The 23107-nt window shown below is 37.6% G+C and overlaps 1 protein-coding gene across 1 annotated transcript; it reads left to right on the top strand.

The window, feature by feature from the left end:
- Nucleotides 1-6201: 6201 nt before the first annotated feature.
- Nucleotides 6202-11906, top strand: LOC109057899 (eomesodermin-like). Its single transcript, XM_019075124.2, has 7 exons — nucleotides 6202-6380; nucleotides 6875-7735; nucleotides 7965-8119; nucleotides 8877-8998; nucleotides 9498-9656; nucleotides 9742-9803; nucleotides 10770-11906. Exons 2-7 carry the CDS (start codon nucleotides 7011-7013, stop codon nucleotides 11536-11538), a joined length of 1992 nt encoding a protein of 663 aa, XP_018930669.1. The 5' UTR covers nucleotides 6202-6380; nucleotides 6875-7010; the 3' UTR covers nucleotides 11539-11906.
- Nucleotides 11907-23107: the final 11201 nt, after the last annotated feature.

Below are 23107 nucleotides of genomic sequence, written 5' to 3'. Positions count from 1 at the left end.
TGACGACAGAACTCATATTTCTAGGTGAACTCTCCCTTTCAGCATTGATTTGTTTGGGGTTTGTTTTACATGAAGTCGAGGAACATTTAAGGGTCACTTAACATTACTGAATATTCACCCAAAAAGCTCTGACAGCAAACAGGCATCCGATACTCAAGGAAAGCACTGCCATCCATCTCTTTAAAGAGCGACTGTAAGCAGATGCCACGGGCCTGTGTGTCCTTCATGTGCAAATAAATCCCCATAACACAGATGAGAGCGCAGACAAGCGCAGGTGAAAGCAGACGGGAGCGCAGACGTTTCTCAGCTGGCCTCCTGCCGTGGCTCTCAGCACCAGGATCCTCTAATGAGACGTACGGCGTTAATCCTGTCGACGGCGTTCATGAATCTCGCACCGATCGCATCATAAAGCAGGAATGCGCCGCTTTCATGTGCGTCCACCTCTGATGGACTCTGACAATGATATGGCGGGACTTCCTTCCCTCTGATGGCCGGCCCCTGACCTCTGGCTGCCGGGGGTCACTAGGCTTTTATGGGTGGACACGGTACATGGTGAACGGGTCAGAACGGGAGCAGGTTTACGAGAAAACGTAAACTTTGGGCTCAGTTGAAATGAATATATGCGTATGCACCATAATTCAACATTGTTTGGTTCTCTGGGAGTCTTGAGGTTCGGTGGAGCGATGAGAGACTGATACGTGCTTCAAAAACCAATCCATACTTTCTGAACTGAACTGAAAGACCTGCACTTTTACTGTTCATTTTATAGAGTTTTGTGCGGCCAACTGTGAAATATCACAGTAAAATACAACATTAATGAATGGAACTAATGTAATGACCAGGGTTATTCTAGTTAACTAAAACTAAAGAAATGCTAAAAAAAAAATACAATAGAAATACAATTAAGTATTTAAAAATGTATTCAACTTCAACTATATATAAAATGCTACAGCTGCCAAGGCAAAATTTCTCATTTTGGTTTAATTCAACTTGAAGTACTAAAATAACTAAAACTAAAACTAAAACTAATAAATAAAAATGAATAAAAACTTCAGACACTTAAAAAAATGACCAAATGATTAAAACAATGAAGGCAGAAAATTTAATCTAAAAATCTAATTCAAAATATTAACAAAAACTATAATAGTATATTATACTAGAATAACACTAGTGATGACTCACTAATTAAAATTTCAGTCAGTCAGGATTCTTTAAATTAAAATGATAAAACCTTTAAACATCATTACATTTTGTTTTATATTAAATATGATAAAAAAAAACCTTCTGCACTATAACAGCAAACAATAGCATTTAAAAAAATAATAATAATGATAATTTAATTAGCAATTCAAATGCAAGCCTTTTTTATCCTCTACCAAGAAAAACAAGTCTATACATTTAGAAAATTAATAGCACACCTCTACTGAAAAATAAGCATGTTATGAGATAAGATATAAACATACTTTTTCTTCATTACTTATTTAGCACCTTATTTTAATACTATTTAATTGTAATTTTTTATATTGCATGTTTCTTTTTCTTTTCATTACTTGCTTTGTGGTATAGCATTTTGACAATTTATATGTAAACACAATCATGCCAATAAAATAATTTGAACTGAATTTAAATATTTTATCGATTAGGCCTCATCCTGAGACTGTAAATGGCCTGTTCTGTTCTTCGGGTCTAACGAGGTGTTGACAGCGTTTGAGGGTAAATGTATTTCCAGTCTGTCATCTGACCTCAGTAACGGAGCCGCGGTATGATACACGCCTAGGACATTTAGCGCGCGGCGACGCCACCGCAAGGCACGCGCTGATACACCGCTGTCACGTCAGGTCTGCACGCAGCGGCGTGACATGACAGGTCAAAGGGCGCGAACGCGTGCACGGTGATTGTCACTCCTGCTACCGGGGAGACCACTGTACACGGCGTCACTTTAATAGCACGTAATATTTTTTTGTTATAAATATTATTTATTTCATTTTCTATTAAAAATGCATGCATATGCAAGGTTTTTCACCGTTTTTATAATCTACCAAGTAAAAATCATCATTCTAATCACTTAGAAAAGTACTACTACACCTCTACTCAAAAAATGGGCATGTTATGAGGTAGTATCATATATACATTTAAAATCATATATTATATTTATCTTATTTTATTCATTACTTAGCACTTATTTTATTGCTATTGTTTTACTGAATGCTTCTTTTTCTTGTCATTACTTGTTTTGTGTATAATACTTTGGGAATATTGAATGTATAGACACACATTATTGTGCCAATAAACTACTTTACAATGAGTTTAAATTAAATAATTACATGCTTTAAATTGCAATTAAATTGCAATGGCGTGTATTTGAATTTTTCTTTAAAAAATAGGCATGTTATGAGGTTCCATTAAGGTCTGTAGCACAAACTGTGAAGTTTACTACGATGCTCTCACGTATTTAAGAAATAAATGTGTTCATGCCACTAATAATAAGCTTGATCTATACAGCACCTACGAAAACAAGGTTTACAATGTACTTTAGGATATTGTTCATTTGTCATGTACACATCCGAGAGGACTATAAATGTGCATTATAGTCTACACTAATTTACATTTATCCGAGTGAAATCACTGTGACTGTGAACCACAATGAAAATACTCACAGTTGTGTGCTTAAAAATGAGTCAGGATCCCAACTCCACCGTCACCCCTCTCAAAGCCTCTGAGAGTTATAAAAGAACATTTAAGACTATAACCGTCCCTTATGTATCTGTCCCTTCTAAAAGCACAGTATTGATTTAGAGTGACCCTGATTCACCCGCAGCCTTACGCCCGACTCTCTCCTGTGCGCTCAGGATGAAGAGAAACTGAGCAAGGGAAATAAAGACTGGGTGGCGTTTCAAGTCAATAATAAAATGAGAAAGACGCTTTCAGAGGCAGAGGAGTGTTGAGGGGACACCGCGGGGCCCTCGGGGGCCGTGGCAGACATCTTGCGCCTGGTCACCGAGGTCCCAGACCGGAGAGGACAGCAGATTCTTATTTCCTCCTCAGGCTGGCAGCCAATCAGTTTCCAGCTGAGTTCCAGCCCCCCTCTCTGTCTTTTCACAGATTTTTAGCCCCTTTTCCCCAAATTCTTCACACATCTCTAGATTGCACACATGCAAACACACATATACACACATATTCCCTGCTCATAACACACATCTGCACACGGATAATGTGCACACATATTTTTGGCCTAAATATACAAAGCAATAAACTAAAGCAACTCTTGTACTTAAAAAAAAAATAAAGGATCCAAAAGGATCTTTTCAACAGAAGAACCAGAAACAGAAGAGTTAAGCTTCTTTATTGTCTTCTATGGTCCATGAAGAACCTTTAACGTGCATGGAACCTTTGCATTCCACAAAAGCTTCTTTGGATTATTAAAATGTTCTTCACACACACTGTTCACTTAAAGGTTCCAAAAATTGAATAACTGCAAAAACTGCATTCGGGAACCTTCGTTTTTAATAGTGTAGTGTGAAGAATAAAGGTCCTTTATTGGCATCTGTGGTTCCATGAAGAACCTTTAACTTCCATTCCAAAAAATATAGGTTTTTTTTTTTTTTAAAGTGGAAAATTGTTTTTTAAATTAATAAAATGTTCTAAGTAAATAAATGGTTCTTTTTAGAACTGTTCACGGAAAGGTTCCAAAAATGACATCACTGCGAAAACCCCCTTTTGGAACCTTTATATTTTAGAGTGAAGAACATCTGATAATCTAAAAAACCTTTTCCACTCTAAAGAATCTCGAGGAATGGAAAAGATTCCATGGATGTTAAAGATCTGTCATGGAACCACATAGACGGCAATAAAGAATCTTTACTTTTGAAACTGTTACAAACCTTAATTTAACTCTTTATTTGATCTCTTTTAATTGCATGGATACACTTAAAAATAAAGGTTCCAAATGGGGGTTTCACAGCGATGCCATGGAAGAACCATTCTGGGTTCCACAAAGAACCTTACAGTGAAGAGTTATTACAAGAACCATTTTTCATGAATCCAATAATCCAAAGAATCCTTTTTTTCCACTATAAAGAACCTTTTGTCAAATGTAAATGTTAGAGGTTCTTCGTGGAACTATTGATGCCAATAAAGAACCTTTATTTTTAAGAGCGCAGAAGAACCAATTATGGTTTTGGTTCCCCAAAGAATCTTTCACTGAACCGTTCTTTAATAAACCATTTTTTTCTGAATGTGAAGAACATTTGAATCATCTAAAGAACCTTTGGTGGAATGGAAAGGTTCCAAAGGTTCTTCGTGGAACCATATTGATGCCAATATAGAACCTTTACTTTTAAGAGTATATGACTGACAGTCTAAAAGCGAATTTATTCTGTAGAAAGCAGAATTCTGTATTCTGCACAGAGAAGTCGTTCTCATCTCAATATTCCTCTTAGCTGGGAGCTAATCCTTGTGAATCTCACACCTTAAAAACTACAAGGCACTTGGGACCCAGGATCTGTCAGGTGAGAACGCATAATCATTCCTGCCTGAGATTATATATATGTATATGTAGTGTGTGTGTGTGTGTGTGTGTGTGTGTGTGTGTGTGTGTGTGTGTGTGTGTGTGTGTGTGTTTCTCAGGTGCTTTGTGTGGATCGTCTTTACATCACACCTTCTCATACTATCAGTTGAGATGATTTCAGGATTTGATCTCATAATTTAGACACACCGACTGAGCTGATACAACAAGTCCGAATCCAACTTTGGTTTTTTTATTACATTGATAATGATTGAGCAGGATTTAAAGATGGAAGCTGCAGATGTTGTTGATTTTAGGAATAATGTGTGAGAGAAGCAGCAGCAGGTCAAATCATGTTATCACTCAAAGCAAATAGAAAGAGGTCAAATGGGCCAAACAGAAATGTAATTTCAAGTGTGAATAGGTTAATGCATGATAGGGGTTTTCGCGAGTAATATAATCAAAACCCGTGACTTATTAAATGTATAACAGACTCTCTTTAATTTGTCATCAGGCCCGTGACTGTCATCAAGGAATTTTAATTACAATGACGAGCTAAAGAGAGTCAGCGGATGGGTTTGATGAGGACACCCGGTGGGGTTTTTCATTAAAGAGCTCTCGCGCTGAGCGGGTGACCCTTTCCGGGTAACCGACCATTATCGCCACCCGGTCAGCGTGGTTCCGTATATCGCATCTCGCAAACTTCGAGGAGCGTTTTTGTGGCCTGTCTGTCTGTCCACCCCTCTCTCTCTCTCTTTTATCATATTTGTGGTACAGAAGGGTTTTAATAAGGCGGTGTCTATCCGCCCGGCTGTCTCTTCCTTCACTATCACCGGTTCCTTCACACGGAAAAATAATTGGCCGGTTTCCCTGAGCTTGGAAAGGGGTTGAGCCGGGTGGGATTTGCCCCCGCCCCTCTCTTTTTTATTACCACCGCCTGATGATAAAGACAATCAGATATTACCTTATGGTGAACTGGGGCTCAATTGTTTTTCCATCTGTTGACCTGCGTGTGTTTTTTTTTTTTTTTTTTTTTTTTTCTCGTTTTGAAAATGTGTTCGGATATTGTTTGAATCGTCCAGACGTTTGGATAAATACAACCTGCTTATTTCGAGCACAAATGTTTCGCTTTATACATATAAAAGCCTAATAAATACACAGTATTTAATAAACAAATATGAGTAATCTAGAAATAAAGACTTTATTCAGTAGCTCAAAGCAATTTTTGATTATTAGTTATTTAGGAATTATGAAAAAAAAAAAAAAAGTTACGCCTATTTTCAATTAGCTAACATGTTGTTTATTAATTTTAATTCTAAAGAGAATACATACATAAAAATAAACATGACTATTTTTATTTGCTTTAACTAAAAATAAATATATTTATTTTAAAACCGGGGTATATTTTAATTATTGTTATTATTAAAGGCGCATGGTGTTTTTTTTTTTTTAGAACCCCCTCAGGTGACGCACGAGCGCGCCTCACGCCACACTCACCTCCTGAAAGTTCAAAACAAAAACAAACAATATAACACCCGGATCATGTAGACGCTGAAACAGAGTTCACAATAGAAATACACATTAGAACACGTAGATTAGGCACTTAAATGTATAAATAAACAACACTTTTGTTTAGGGGAAATGCATTGGGTAATTGCACGTTAAAATCTCACATAATATTCGAATGCTTACTCGCTGTCAACAGTAGAGAGAACTTACGCTGTTGGTCGAGTTTTTTGCGCTGACAAGAAGAGAAAAGCGTCTGGGCGCGTGCAGGTGCAGCGTGATTTACCCCAAACACACTGAGCCGGAGAAGGTTCAACTTTAACCCCTGCCACACGACGAACTCAAGACATGGCGGTCCTGTCTGTCTGTGGTGAGTTTGGTTTCCCCGTTAATCGTTTGTTAATTATTTGGGTTGCCAAGTAAAACCGTTCTCAGGTCAGCCTGGAGGACTCGTTAATTGTTTTGTTTTCGGTGCTTCTAAAATGGTGTCAAGTTCCTCTGTGGGTTCAATGTCAGTCTCAAATTAACACTCATTAATTGGCTGGAAACGAATTTTGAAATGTTCTGTTAATAGAAAGTTTTAGTCAAAACTACATATTGTAGGCATTCCAATTCAATATAGACTTTATTGTTAATGACAGTAGGCCTACTTTTCTACCAAGGATACATTTTATGTCAATAAAAATAGAAGCCCTGGCTAATATTAAAAAAGAACAAAAAATGCATGCGTTTTAAATAATAGTAGAGTTAAAACGAAGGCCTCCGAGCCAATGAGAAAACATTCAGAACGCACGAATTGCCCAGGCCCCGCCCCCTCGAGCTGGATCATATATAAACTCTCTCAAACAATTCTGTCACTCACAGATTACAGTTGAAAATCCGGAGGTGTCGCTTCAGAGGTCAAGCTGCGGGGCGCACGGATCCGCGTCCTGGTGTGATCTGCTTATTGATCTCCACCTGATTTTCATTGATCCTCATCCCCGTGTCAGTACACTGAAGAATGCAGTTAGAAAGCATCCTCCCTGGCGCATCTGTAAACTTACCCAAGACCTTCTATAACCTGTCGTCGTCCTCAGAGAGCACCAACAACAGCCCGGGGTCAACGCAGATAGACTTTCAGGACATGGACCGGACTGAAACCGAGCAGAGCTCCGGGGCTAAGAAGTTTTTGAGCGGTGGGAGCGCGCTGATGGATGAGACTGACAGAGAGAGCTTCACCGGGACTAAAGCAGCAGCGGCGGCCGCCGCACCGGACGCGCGGAAAAGTTCTCCGGTGATCGGTGGAGATGATGAGCTGTCCAGCGCCCGCCGTTACAACATCGACGAGCTTGGCACTGATCGCTATTTTATATCCTCGACCCAACCGAGTTCCGACGTCACCAACCCGTGCTCTCTCTTTCCGTACGGAGGCCAGACCGGGTCGGTGTACAGCGGCTCGAACGGGTCCAGGTATTCGTCGTCTCTGCATTACGGCTCGGTTCTTCCGCCCGCGGGGTTCTCCTCCGCCGTGTGCGCCAGTCGCAGTCAGTTTGGAAGCGGCTATCAGTTTGGACAGGGTCCCGGGTGCCTGTACCCGTCCTACCCCGGACCGGGCTCCAGTTTGAGCTCGATGCCCATCCCGGGTTCGGGCTCCGCGGCGAGGGCGCAGGTTTACCTGTGTAACAGACCGCTGTGGCTCAAATTCCACCGCCATCAGACCGAGATGATCATCACCAAACAGGGCAGGTAAGAATGAAAACTTGACTGTTTCACTAGTTTTGCTTTAAAAATAAAATAAAAATAGCAATTTAGAACATAAATGCATGCTTTAAAATTGTTTCCTAAACATAAAATATGTGAATTACAATTTAATAAAATTATACGCCTGGTTTGAATAACGAATTAATTTTCGCAGGATGATAAAATGAACCCGAATCCGTTCTAATTCGTGTTTTATTAACCATCATATTCGCAGGCGAATGTTCCCTTTTCTGAGTTTTAATATCACCGGACTGAACCTGACGGCGCATTATAACGTGTTTGTGGAGGTTGTTCTGGCCGATCCTAACCACTGGAGATTTCAGGGCGGAAAATGGGTCACCTGCGGGAAAGCGGACAACAACATGCAAGGTGAGAAAAAAAAAAAAAAAAAACCGAGATGATGTGAAAATTATTTAAGCATCATGACAACCAGTTATATCTTCAGTTAAACATGACCGATGTTTTTGTTCTATAAAATACTATATTATTATTAAATTTAATTAAATTAATATAGCCTATACTTTATAATCAAATAAAACGAAAAGATAAAATAGATTTTGTTTAGTTTTTTTTTTTTTTTGAGTGGGATTTTAATTTTCATTCGATGTTGTGTTGATAAAAGAATTGGTTAAATATATAAAATCTTTCCTGGTATAATGTAATGGAAACGCATGGAAATTAACGAATTTCTTAAAATAATTTACAAGGCATTTTAAAATTAAAATATGATGTTACAATTTCCAAAAAATATGTTTCTGAATGCGCGCGATTGTTTTATTTCAACTTGATCATTTTTTCCACTGTTTAACGTGTCATTTCGTTTAAAAATGAGTGTATTTTGCAATGAAACAAGTTTCACATTTAACGTGAGCGATTTGCAGTGATGACACTTGAGAACACGCGGGGGTGGACGTGTTATTCTGCTATATGTATTAGAATTATTCAAAACAAATCGGTCTTAGTCACGATACATGGTTTTCATAATGGAGAATTTTTTTATTTTTATTTTTTATTTTTTAACCGCTAAAGTTCACTGTTGCTTTTTGGAATGCTTTTTATCCATATGTTTAGACAAACTAATAATTTACTACCAAACAAAACATCAAAATTCTTTGTTTTTCTGTAGGAAACAAGGTTTATGTTCACCCAGAATCACCAAACACTGGAGCACACTGGATGAGACAAGAAATATCATTCGGAAAACTGAAGCTAACCAACAACAAGGGCGCAAATAACAACAATACTCAGGTAAACAAATAACATTAAAATTCTGCTCAACAAGTAGAGCGGTATTCACTGTTTTAATGTACAAGTTACCATGTTAGATTTAGGAAATGTGGATGGAAACTATTATAAAGACATGTATTTTAAAAAACCATAATACACTAAAAAAAAAACACTCGAGAAAAAAAAAAAAAAAAATAATTATATAAATAATTATAAGTAATTTATTTTAATAAACTTAGGCATGAAGTATACTGTCTTTAAGACCAAATATGAACGTAAAAGCAGAACCTTCGAATCTTAATAATTTACTGTCTGATATTTTAGTTCATGTTGCAAATAACTGATGCATCTGGTGCATTTAAAAATAAAGATAAAGACGAGTCTGTGTGCGTGTAGAAACTTCCAGTGATCTCAGAGGTCTTCAGTGTGGCTTTGACACCTCTGTATTTCTAACTGCAAGCACTGGCCATGAACTCTGCGACAACACTGATGCCGTCTGTTTGTGTGTGTGTTCAAATAGATGATCGTCCTGCAGTCCCTGCATAAATACCAGCCTCGGCTGCACATCGTGGAGGTGACAGAGGATGGTGTGGAGGACATGAGCAACGAAGCTAAAACACAAACCTTCACTTTCCCTGAAAACCAGTTCATCGCTGTAACGGCTTACCAGAACACCGATGTAAGCAGAAACCCAGCCGCAGCTCCCTGCAGCCACTTCTGCATTTTGCTCTGCTTCTGAACTCCTGGTGTTTGTTTAATTGCAGATCACACAGCTCAAGATCGACCACAACCCCTTTGCAAAAGGCTTCAGAGACAATTATGATTCGTAAGTGCATTTCATACTACAAAAAGTGACAAAGAGCACATTATGAAACCCCTTCAAAATATATGGGCCTTCCTTTTGTCAGTCCCTTTATTTTATGCACACTTAACTCTCAAGCTGCAGATTTTACATTTAGAGTCTGAAAATCTTTCTTTTGAATTATACAGAATTGAACATTTTTGTATCATTTAAAAGAAAGGTTTTCAAACTTTGAATCCACTTTCATTTTCTATGCATTTATGCTACAATGCAATGTTTATAAAATTCTGTAGTATGAAGGGTGAAAACGGGTAAACTGGGATTGTATTTATGACATTTATATGATAACACTTTATAATAAGGTCCCATTAGTTAACATAGTTAATGCATTAACTAAAATTGTGCATGAATAAAAATACAACTAACCATTGTTAGTTCATGTTAGCTTTAGGTTTGTTAAATAATATTAACAGATTTAACTTTTAATTTCAGTTATGTATTACTGAATATTAAATTATGAAAAAATAAATGCTTAAGTATTTTTCATTGTTAGTTTGTTAACTAATGCAGTTAACTAATGTTATATATATGCATATGTGTGTGTGTACACACACACAATTTTATATTTGTAATACATTTTAAATTTTCCTTCTGTTTAGATCTTTAGCTACACTTGTAAAAAATATATTTTTTAATCATTTTTGTAAATAAAACAGATTATTGCAGAACATTTTCACAAAATAAAAATACTATGTCTTTCTATTTCAAAATTTCTCATTTAATTCAGTGTTGCTGTTTCTTTGTAATTGATTGTGAAATGTACTAGCAATTTCGAAGTGAATATAATTTCTGCACCATTTTTTTTCCACTGTGCATTGATTGATATTGCACAAGGCATCATATTTTAGGCAACTGATCAGAAAGCGTTACTTTAGAGCAATAAGACAAACTTCTAACAGCCTCTGTCTTTCTCTGCCGCTTCTCTCTCAGGATGTACACGGCTCCAGAGAGCGACAGACTGACGCCCTCTCCTACTGATTCTCCGCGGTCGCACCAGATTGTCCCCGGCGCCCGCTATGCAATGCAGCCCTTCTTCCAAGACCAGTTTGTAAACAACCTGCCGCAAAACCACCGCTTCTACGCCAGCGAGCGTGCCGTGCCACAGACCAACGGCCTGCTTTCTCCTCAGAGCGAAGACTCTGCTGCAGGCTCGGCTTCGGCTCAGCGCTGGTTCGTCCAGCAAAGTGGGGCGTCCAGCAAACTGGACCTGTCCTATGACAGCGAGTACTCAGCCTCCAGCCTCCTGCCATACGGCATCAAGCCACTTCCGCTCCAGAGTCCGCATGCGCTCAGCTACTACCCCGAGTCAGCCTTCGCTTCCATGGCGGCCGGCTGGAGCAGCAGGAGTTCATATCCGAGGAAGATGACCACCGGCCTGCCCTGGTCTCCTCGACCGAGCCCTCCGGCGTACACCGATGACCTGCTGTCCTCTAAAGACAAGCTGCAGGACGAGAGCTCCACGGGGGCCCCCACGTCTGGCAGCACCGGCCCCTGGATGGAGGCCCCGCCGGTGCTGAAGGCCGTAGACTCGGGGGACACCAGCGGATACTCAATGGTGTGTAAGAGGCGGCGCATTTCACCCGGTGGTTCCAGTACAGACGCTTCGCCCACTATAAAGTGTGAGGACTTGAGCTCTGAGGAATACAATAAAGAGAGCCATAAAGCCATGGGTTATTACGCCTTCTACACGAGCCCTTAAGAACTGCTTATTCGGGTTGATTCTCTCTCTTTCTCTCTCTTTATTTTGTTTGAAGTGATCTGCCCATGTTGTGTTTTTAATCTTTTAATCTGCAAGTGCCAAAGCTTTCGTGCCCCCGGTTGTGCTTGTTCATTTTTTGGCTCATTTGTGAAATACACTTCATTTTAATGAGGTTTTTACTTTTGATTCTTTTTATAGCATGCCCTTAATTCTTTTTAATCATATTTTTCTATGAAGCCCGATGTGATTTTCCTTTTATTTAAGATCCCTCTGTTGTACAGTATTTGTGCACTTTAGATTGTGATGTATCTTGTACAAATGTTCTCATGGCACTGTTATGAAAGGTGAAATAAAATGTGCTTTTCATACTTTCTTTGTCTTTATTTGCACTGCAATATTGAACACTTCTATCTTCATTTTTAAATATGTAGTTTTTATTTCTTATGTGTATTTCTTTAAGGAGAATCTAATTTGAAACTAGACTTATTCATGAGCCTGTTAATTAGGAAAACTATTACAATGAAATTCCTTAATTTGTTTAATACTGTACTCCACGTTCAGTTCACAACATGAACACGTAATATTTTAATAAACCAACAGATGTTTTGCGCGGCAATGAGCGAAACGTTTGTAAAGCACACAGGCAAAAAAAAAAAAATTGATTTTGAAATATAACTAATATTTCCCATTTAAGAATAATCCAAAATGTGTGCAATAAACCAAAGATCAGTTTTATTTTTAGAATGTTTTTAATTTTGATGCAGTATAGGCTAATATTCTAAATCTTAAATGTCAACAGAATTATTATTTTTAAATGTTACACTGAACAACCGTGTAGTCTAATTATTCTTAGAGATTCTGTTCGTTTTGTTTCGGCTTCTCCAAAATCATCATGATGGATCGCGTTCTGCAGATCAACCACAAACGCACCGTTGTCTTTATTTGAACGCCTGCGTGTCGCATTTCTTTATTTTGAACGCGTTCTGGTGAGCAGGAGTTTGTCGCCTATACATTCAGCAGCTTTTCCCGGAGTTATTTCGGATCACACGAAACGCATTTCTGGGTGAATGTGACAGAGGAAGTCACTGTAGTTCCTCATTTGCTCTCTTCGTGTTTTATGCCACTATTTTCTGCGCTTTAAATGAAAGTGACACAAATACATTTTCCTTTTCAACCCCCTGCTGAACACATTTAGAGCTGCTTCTGTACTGTAACCGCACGAATTGTACGTCCAATGCATTCAACACTTCGTCCTATAACGCATCTGTGTTGCTCAAAATATTCAAATTCAATTCAAATTTATTTGTAGGCCTATAGCGCCTTTCACAACACATCGTTTCAAAGCAGCTTTACAGAAAATGCATGTTCAAAATCATTCAATTTTTTTTAAGCATTTATGTGCTTTTCAGGAACCCATAAACCTAAAGAACTAATAATTAAACATCAGGAGCTTATTAAAATGTGTGCTTTATGTTGTTTTGGAGACTTTATTTTTTTAAAAGCGTAGGTGATCTAAAGGCAGAACTATCTTTAAAGACCTGATACAGTTCTGACACATTACATTTTCTTAATTGATGAGGCAATTGATTTCCTTCCTGCTGTATTTTTCGGAAGAAGCTCAATGAGAGTGTGAATGTATGAAATATGAGATGCTGGTCGTGCTGATAAACTTTCTAAGCAAGATGCACGAGGTTGGGCCCATATTTGGCATTTTTAATGAGAATTGGACCCTCTCGGAGCTCTGTTCCGTCTGTCAGCTCACAATCCTTCCTCATCAGCGAATCCCTCTTGAATTCATTTCAATGCCCCGGTATTTTTAAGTCTAATGAATTCTGTTGTCAGACTTCTTGACAGAAAGCGAAGACTCCGACTAACTCCAATTAACACCTTCTAATGATGCTGAGCTCCTGATGGCGCTGAGATCATCTGCCCCGGGCGGGGTACTGATGGGGGTAGCGGGGCTAAAAATGTTCTGTGCTCCTTCATCACCCGTGTCAGCGATTCCCAGACCGGATCACCGCGATCCGCGGCGCGCAGCGTGTACGAACTCCTGCCGGTGACGAGCATCTGCGCGGGCGCGCGGGCCTCGCTGCTGCTGCTGACTCGCGTTCACGGCGGTTTCTTACTTTGATCTAATGAGTCTTACAAGACAAAAGTGTGGCACTTAAATTGAAAACAGTCTTTTCTTGAGGATATTTTCTTAATTTAGTGTCTTTCAGTCCATGCCTGTTGGCTTTTAAGTCACCCTATTTTTGTTGGGTGACTTTTGTAGCCGGTGCGCCATTTGTAACGTGAATGTGCGGGACTTCCGGTGTCTTCGCTTCCAGTTATTTCATCTGTCTAAAACAGTCCGTTATGGTGCTTGATATTGCAAACTGGTATTTGCTATCATATTATTTTAATTTATTATCATAATCATAAACACACTGGTTTGTAGCACAAACAGTTTCAATGTTTACAGCACGTTGTAGCAGCAAATAAACCGGAAGTCTCGCACATTCACGTAAATATTATGTAAAATAAGGTGGATATGCTGTCTGCAATGTCTGCGTGCTCCCGGAAGATGACCAAAACAACTCTAGTGTTGCACATTTCAAATTTAGTTTTTTTTTTTTTTTTTTTTTTTTGGAAAACATACCAAAAATATTGATAATAATCATTAATCAAGATTAAGAATGTCGCTCCCAAACATTATAAATACCACTTACTGTAACTAACAGAAGCAAATAATGGCTCATGCTACATAAACTAAGTTTATAGGCCATGAGCTCTTAAGTCCCATCTTCATTTCTTGCTCCAATAGGAAACATGTAGGCTAATCAAACATGAAACTATGCTCGTTTGCAAACAAACGGTGACTAAAATTGACTCAAGGGCTATGTGGTTCATGATATTGTGTTCATGTTACACATCACGCATGCTGACAGAGCGTGTAGATTATATGCCACACTTGTAAGTAGCTAATGGTTTTGCAGTGACTCATCTCAGTAGAGATCTGGTGGCTGATAAAATGTAGGTATGAAATTATATTGTAGTGGCATGTTTTTGTGAAATTATATTGTAGTGGCATGTTTATTATTATTATTATTATTATTATTATTTCCCTACCTCTAAAGGGAAAGTTTTCTCCTTGTGTCCTGGCGCTTTGCGATTGAACTGGAGGATGTCTTGTCTTGTTCGTTTAGCTAATGGATCACATGCACACATGACCCTGAGCTTTGGGAGGACAGGAACTGTACTCTTACAACGAGTCAATCGACTGCGACACTAACACGCATTAATGCAGGAACTCCACTAATCAATAGACACTTCACCTGCGCTCTGCATGTCGAGAGTCACAGCATGTAAACGAGGAGAGAAAAACATGACCAGTCTGATCCCGGGCCGTCAGACACCTGAAGGGATTTCAAAAGAGGAAGTGATCTGGATTCACTCCAAAACGCTTTAATACTACACTGGCTTTATGTTTGAAATGGTTTGGCACATCCCGACATCATGAAAACAGCAGGACCTCTGAGAAACACTGCATAGTTGGCCTAAAGCATGAACAATAAGAGCAGCAGCATGCAAAAGTTCAGATTAAGAGACAAAAGTGTCCATATTGTTCATTTAATTAATTTCTTGTTTATGGCTGATATGACACTGATTTTTGACTTTATACTGGACTACTATCAGTAGTGCCTCATGCAAAAGCAAACATTATACACACACACACACACACATATATATATATATATATATACATATATATATATATATACATGTGTATATATATATATATATATATATATATATATATATATATATACATGTGTGTATATATATATATATATATATATATATATATATATATATATACACACACACACACACGCACACACACACACACATTTACTGTTCTGTCCATTTGGACTCAAGAATGGCCCAGTGATCACCTCTGTCTGTTGTTTTTAAACACTGTGAGTAAATGATACAGAAAACAAAAAACAAAACAAATCCAACCCACGAGTCAGCAACAATGGATCAAAACCTTTCATCAAAGTTGTCCTAAAACCAAAACAATACCCATTCTTGCCTTAGGACAGCTTTGATGATCTTTTTTGATCCACTTACTGTAAATGCTCATATTAGAATGATTTGGATTAATGATGCTGAAAATTCAGCTTTGATCACAGGAATAAATTATATTTTAAATTATATTAAAAATAGAAAGCAATATTACAATATTACTGTTTTATTGTATTTTTAATCAAATAAATTCAGCATTTGTGGGAAGAAGAGACTTGCTTTGAAAACATAAAAAAAAAAAAATAATAATAATTATTCAATTTTTTTTGACCAGTATGAATAAATAATATAAACAACCGTGGAACATCTCTGCTAAAATAAATAAATAAACTGCATGAAGGTAATCAAATGATGACCGTCTTCATTTTTTGGGGTGAACTATCCCTTTAAGACTCTCAAACATCATTAACACACAGTGAAACAGTCCTTTAACACGGGCGGAGTGAATGGACATGTAGCTTGCAGGAGGAGGTGTGGGAAATGAGAAAGAACTGAGATCAGTCTGTTCTCAGATTAATCTGACTCTTTAGGCTGATTTGAGGAGGTCAGGTCTGTTGTGCTGGGTCGTGATCACAGATTGTCCAGCTGTATCCTAGCTTGTGTGTCGTGCTATGTGTGTGTGTGTGTGTGTGTGTATGGTCTGGGTCAGTAGTGCGTGAATAACAGTGTTGGGGCCTGAAACTGTCCCCTGCTCAGACCTGCACTTAACACTGAATTGATTTCAGACACCCCTTGAAGTCCTGGGAGGGTCTGGGCTTTACCGCTGGAGAACAACCGCAACACACACACACACACACACACACACACACACACACACACACACACACACACACACATACTGTAAAATCAAAATTCTGCATAAGGTTGAACGCACTAGCACTGATTTAGAAGAACGAAACACTGATCATATGTTCAGAACCCCATAGTATTTCTGCTGTGTGTATATTAAGCATGGTACGCTAATATTCTTTTGCACATGTCAAAAAGTGCAGCACACAACCAGGGAGCACTGCACTACTGTATCCCACAATGCAATGCACCCGATTCCACATTTTATTTCCAGTATAACAAATGCAACATAAGTGATTCAGTTAACATTTTTTATTATTTATCTAATAATTATTGACTCATTCTATTCTATCAAACTGCAACAAGTTAAAGGGCCAGTTCATCATTTACTCACCCTCATGTTGATCCAACCTATAAGACTTTAGTTAATCTTTTAAAACATAAACTACGATATTAAGCCTAAGAGGTTTCTGTACTTTTAATGAAAGTCCAGATAGCCAAAACTAAGATCCAAAATGGTTATAAGATCCATATAAATTGAGCTTTTAATTGGTTAAGTATTCTCACTTTATATTATGAACAGATTTAATTTAGGGGTTTATCTGGCTTTATCATTTCAATTTTTATGATCAACACGCACACAGACTTTGATTAAAACACTCGATTCATATGGATTAGTTTTTGATCTTTCTGGATCTTAAACGTTTGGTTGCATGTACAGTTTGAAAGGAGTCAGAAACCTCACAGAGTTCATAAAAATGTTGTGTTTCAAAGATTTCAAAAGTCTTGTGGGTTTGAAATGGCACTGGCCCTTTAAGACTATTTTGCGTAAACGGCCCTTTAAGACTATTTGTAAAATTGGTTTGGAAATGCAAAATTCTGAGATAAGCGGATCTCATTCAATGAATTATAAATGCTCATGTGGAGGTCATGTGACAACAATGACTTCTTGATGCATAATGAGTGCTGTTTCACATACTAGTATTCACTGTACAGTAACTACTTTCGAACGCAGCCACACTTCTACTTCATAGTTCTGGATCAGGATGGCGGGTCGGAGGCGTCGTTCGGTACCAGCAACCCCCTGTGGCTCTCCCCAGAGACACCAGCAGACACATGGAGCACTAAAGCTTCCAACATGACCGCAAACAAGTTCCAGTCAAGTGTGTGTGTGTGTGTGTGTGTGTACAGGGAGCATGTTGTCCGTAGCCGGCCGGCTGGAAAGTTGCGTTGCCTTAAATCAAATCAATGCAACTTCAATTACCGACAGATTTAGGTTGTCCCTGTAGGGTCCAAACCACTGGAAAAAAAGAAAAACAACATCCTTCCATCCCTCCAATTGTCTTCTATTCCCCCCGGGGAACAAACGCAACACACTTGATAACCTCCATCCTGAATAACCCACTCAATACACACGTTTGTTTTTCTATTATTGTCTTCTATTGTTTAAACACTTGACCAATAATACATATCCCCCACCATTTCTGCATTTAACATGTACTTCCCAAATAAATTAACAAACATGAAATACAGTAGTGTAAACTATTTCATTACGTGATAATTAAGTCTAGCACTGCTATGAAGGGAATCAGTTGCACGGGACAACAATAGTATTAACCAACCAGAATCAAATATTCCAAAGCGCCACAAAAAAATACAAATAAATCTGTCATTGATGTCAAGTTTTGCTTTCTAATTATTGTAGCCTAGTTTTTGCATGTATTGCAGTTACAGGTTATATATTTACATTAAATAAATCATACACACTAGAATTCTCTAGAAGTCTCTTCTGCTCACCAAGGCTGCATTTATTTGATAAAACATTGAAACATTATTACAATTTACAATAACTGTTTTCTATGTGAATATTTATTCCTGTGATTAAAGTTGAATTTTCAGCATCATTACTCCAGTCTTCAGTGTCACATGATCTTCAGAAATCATAATAATATGCTGATTTGCTGCTCAAGAAACATTTCTGATTATTATCAATGTTGAAAACAGTTGTGCTGCTTCATATAATCACGGAAACCATGATTTATTTTATTTTTTCATGATTCTTTGATGAACAGAGAGTTCAAAAGAACAGCATTTATTTGAAATAGAAATCTTTTTTAACATTATAAACATCTTTACTGGCACTTTTGATCAATTCAATGCATCCTTGATGAATAAAAGCATTTATTTTTTAGATGTTAGAGTAACTTATAAGCATTTTTAATATGTTAGAATGTCCATAAAGCATAATGCTAGCAGTGTGATCGAATGTCTTTTGGAGCAGATGGCGGCTCCTCTAGAGTTGAACTGTTGACCCCGTTGGCCCCAGTTATGACAGACCTACAGGATCCTGGAGAACCAGGGGATGCAATGGTTCATAGTTATCTGTGGGAGCTCATCTATCTTAGTTTAGTTAGCTGGAGACCATAATCTCATGAGTGATGGAAGTGTGATACTGGATAAAAGCTCAAGGCTTGCTGGTTTGGTCAGCACAAGGACTGGCCTCCGATCATCATTACTCAGTCTATGTGCAAGACACTTAACCTCAGGTTACTCCAGAGGGACTGAAACTGTGGTAAGTCATCTATAAGACACTTAAGCTGAAAGCATTTGCTTTTACATCCAAATAATTATCAAACATATGATTTGGAATATATTTCTTAATGCATTTCTTACTCAAAGTCACTACACAGTTTGTTTGGGGACTTGAAAAAATTAATACTTTTATTCAGCAAGGACACATTCAATCGATCAAAAGTGATATTAAAGACATTTATAATGTTACAAAATATTCCTATTTCAAATAACTTCTGTTCTTTTGAACTTTCTATCTATCAAAAGTATCCTGAAAAATAAAATGCATCACTGTTTCCTCAGAAATGTTGGGCAGCACAATTGATTTCAACATTGATAATAATCAGAAATGTTTCTTAAGCAGCAAATCAGCATATTAGAATGATATCTGAAGATCACGTGACACTGAAGACTGGAGTAATGACGCTGAAAATTCAGCTTTCAGACAAAAAGAAAGTAGAATATAAAGCACATTTGCACACCAGAACCCGTGTTTGTGAATTTCACCTGACGTGCCACAGAGCAGTGACATTAATTTATGATGGGGTCAGTCTCCATGGAGTCACCTGAGGTTAAGTGTCTTGATAACAGACACAATGGAGATAATTCATTGGTCAGTCCTTGTGGGAATTGAACCAGCAACCTTCCAGATATCAGCTCTGAGCTCTGAGCACAACACTAAACCACACCAGACTGCAAACCCTCTGGAAAACACTTCAGATTGATAAAAACAGCTCCTCTCAACACCAAAACAGACGATATCTCTGAAGCAAAGAGCTTGATAAAACAACCTGGAATTAAACCATATTCAAAACTAATAAACACTCCCAGAAAAAAAAAAAAAGCTGATTAAAGAGTTAAATCACCATTTTCTTATCCTCATGTTATTCCAAACCTTCCTCCGAGACTTACTATCTCCAGAGAAACACAAAAGGAGCTGTACTACTCCATTCAGTTACTTCACAAAAAAATACAGGTCTATAAAGCGCTTTAGAAAAGACAAAAAAAAAACACTATAACTTTATCATACTTTGATGGTGCACTTTTGAGAGTTTGGCGCTATTAATCACCATCTATTTTCATTGTATGACAAACAGCAATATTCTGTTGCAGAAGAAATCAATAAATATGATGGACAACTATTCCTTTAAGACTCAATCTTTCTTTACGGCAGGCTGATGGTTTTTGTACCTAACAGTTCGACACATGAATGTCTGAAGCCTCTGGCACTGGAGCGTTTTAGACTCCATTGCGTCATTGTGGTGACTGGCAACTCGCATTGGGACAAATTTCTGACAGCAGCTCTATATGACACATAAATAATGGCCAAAAACGATGTTTTTCAAAAAGTGCAACAACAATAGCAGTGCTTGTTGAAAATAAAATGTGTTATTCTACAAGCTTGCCATCGAAAGACATTAATGCATTAAGAAGAATATCGAGATGTGCATTTTATTGATGTGTGTTTCCTGGGAATCAAACCTATGGCATTGGTAAAATTTTAAAGAATAATGGGAATCATAGCAAAAGATTACAAAACTACAAATAAAAGTGAATCTGATAAGTTAGCATCATGTCTGTGCATCATAAAGGTGCACTCAGGTAAATCAATGCAGTCTGTGGATCTGAGAAACCTGTATACACACCTCAGGTACTCGGTGTGTGTTAAAGGATCAGAACAGAACTACAAACGAGGTGTAATTAACTGGTGAGAGTGTCTGTGCTATCCGTGTTCTGTGGTGTGACTTGCCTTTTGGGAAAAGAACTATTTCAAGACTGAACCCCCTGCACGGTGAGAAAGCCACATCTGACATCTTACAGCGCACAACGCCGCAAGAACGGAGAGATGTGCTGTCATTTTTAGACAGACTCATGTCTGTATAAGAGCTCATTTCTGGGTACAGCTGTTAGACACACTCAAACTGAGAAAACATACTCAAACAAATGTGAATATTTTAGAGAAGCCTTCAAAAGACATGAGAAAGAGCCTTCAAACCACTGGAGAACTGAGAGATAATAACAGCAGTCTGTTAATGACTGAATGAGATTCCTGCCTGAAGCCTTAAAAATGCACTTATGTTTATGCTCTAAACAGATGTTTCATACCAAACTGACATGCAATAAAAATCACAAATCACATTAAGTGGAAATTACCATGATAGAGTGGAGAAAATACACAGCATATGCTCAAATAGGCCCCAAATAACAAGAGGAAATCCAAAAAACACAAAAATAACCTGCAATATTTGCAAATGCATTAAATTATATATCAAGCTGCTGGTAAACTAATATTACATCAGACTGACAATGCACAAACACACATATAGTGTCATTATGCATCCGTCTGACAATTAAATTTCAATGCAATTACTAAAGATTTTTTTTTTTTTATCATTTATAAAGATTATTATAATATTCAAAGTATTATGCATCCGTTTCTTTTTTTAAATACAGTGGGACTATGAATGTAAAACCTACTGTTTTTTTATTTTACTACGGTGTAAAATATTCCTTCAATTACAAATGCATCTTCATGCATAATTATTTTTAGTAAATATTCTGATTCTGAAGACACAAATATGGAGGGATAACCAAAACAATCAAATCTATTTTAATCAAACCCAATCAAATTCCTGATTCTATGAAGCATCATTTAGTGAAGAATCATAATGGGATCATTGTCAGAGCATATATTTACACTCTTTTTAATCACTGCACATGAGTTCCTAACGAGCACAGAGTATTTAGCTATAGTGCAAGAACAGAGCTGATGAAGGTCCCAGAGTTAGTCCATCATGAGCAGGTGTCTTAACACTCACTCTACAAATGGCTGTTGATTGACATGCACTTGAGTAACTGGGTTTTGATGGATGGATTCAGGCTTGAGGACCAGGCCCATTAGGGGTCCCAATAATGGAAGCTGTCTAAATCTTTCCTCGGTATTTAGTACCAGCATTAAGTTAGTTTTCAGTCTTCTGCTGCTATCTAGTGGTCTTTATGAGTAATTGATTTAGACCAGCAAATTCCTCACAAACTAGTTGGGAAACATTAAAGTGCCCCGCTTAAATTGGCATATGGTTAAAAAGGCGATTACTCATAAAATATAATACACATAAAACCATAACACAGCATAAAAACTCATATCGCCCTTACAAATAGTAGACTACTGAAGCACTACAGTACAGTGATGGTAATATATCATAATAGGCCTATTTATATAGCACACTATATTAGCTATAGCATTTACATTTCAATTAATGAGTCAAAACATGGTATGGTACTTTTTGTAAGTAATATAAAACATACTTACATTATGACACGAGGTTACTGTCCGCTTCATAATTTTAAGGGAAAGAAAAAGAAAAAGTTTACACTGACGTACAATTTACACAGCCATAGCGGAGCCGTTAGGATTTTCCCGCTCATCAAGAATTTGAAATGATTTGGAGGGGAAATGTCTGAAAGTGAAGGCTGGGGAGTAGCCTATATCGAAAAGTAAGGATTAAATTAATAATAATAAAATGCGTTATTTATCATTCGTATCTGCTAGCTATTAGTTCAAATATTTATTACTGCTATTAGTCCATCCTGAAGAAATTTTGAAGCACGATTTAGATGTCTACACGTGATCAGATGTCTGCGGCGATTCATAGGAAGGCACGTTCGAATCACTTCCTGTCTCTTGAGATGTTGAGCTAAAAAAAAAAAAAAAAAAAAAAAAAAAAAAAAAAAAAAAGGCGTCTAAAAGTTGCGGTTGGTGGTCAGTTTGTGTGTAAATATATGTTCCTGACCAACTTTTTTGCACTTTTGATGTTATTTCTAGCTAGAAACCAGTATCATAGTATTTAAATATTCACTTAGTTATCACCAAAGTTCGTTCTATTTTGTTGTAGATCAGTAGTTCTCAATTAAAGTCCTAGCATACCCCCGCTCTGCATATTTTTGCATGTATCTCTTATTTAACACACCTGATTCAGATCATCATCAGCTCGTTAGAAAAGAGCTCCCAACTTGTGAAAAAAAAAAGTTTGACATATATCTCTGTAAATAAATACCCTTATAGCACACATAGGCTGATACATCATGGAGACTATATTTAATGTCTGCATTTACATCTGCAAGTCGTATTTTTTAGTGTTTG

Source organism: Cyprinus carpio, chromosome A19, assembly GCF_018340385.1.
Source record: "Cyprinus carpio isolate SPL01 chromosome A19, ASM1834038v1, whole genome shotgun sequence".
NCBI classification, from domain to species: Eukaryota; Metazoa; Chordata; class Actinopteri; order Cypriniformes; family Cyprinidae; genus Cyprinus; species Cyprinus carpio.
This window is presented reverse-complemented; position numbering and strand designations above follow the sequence as displayed.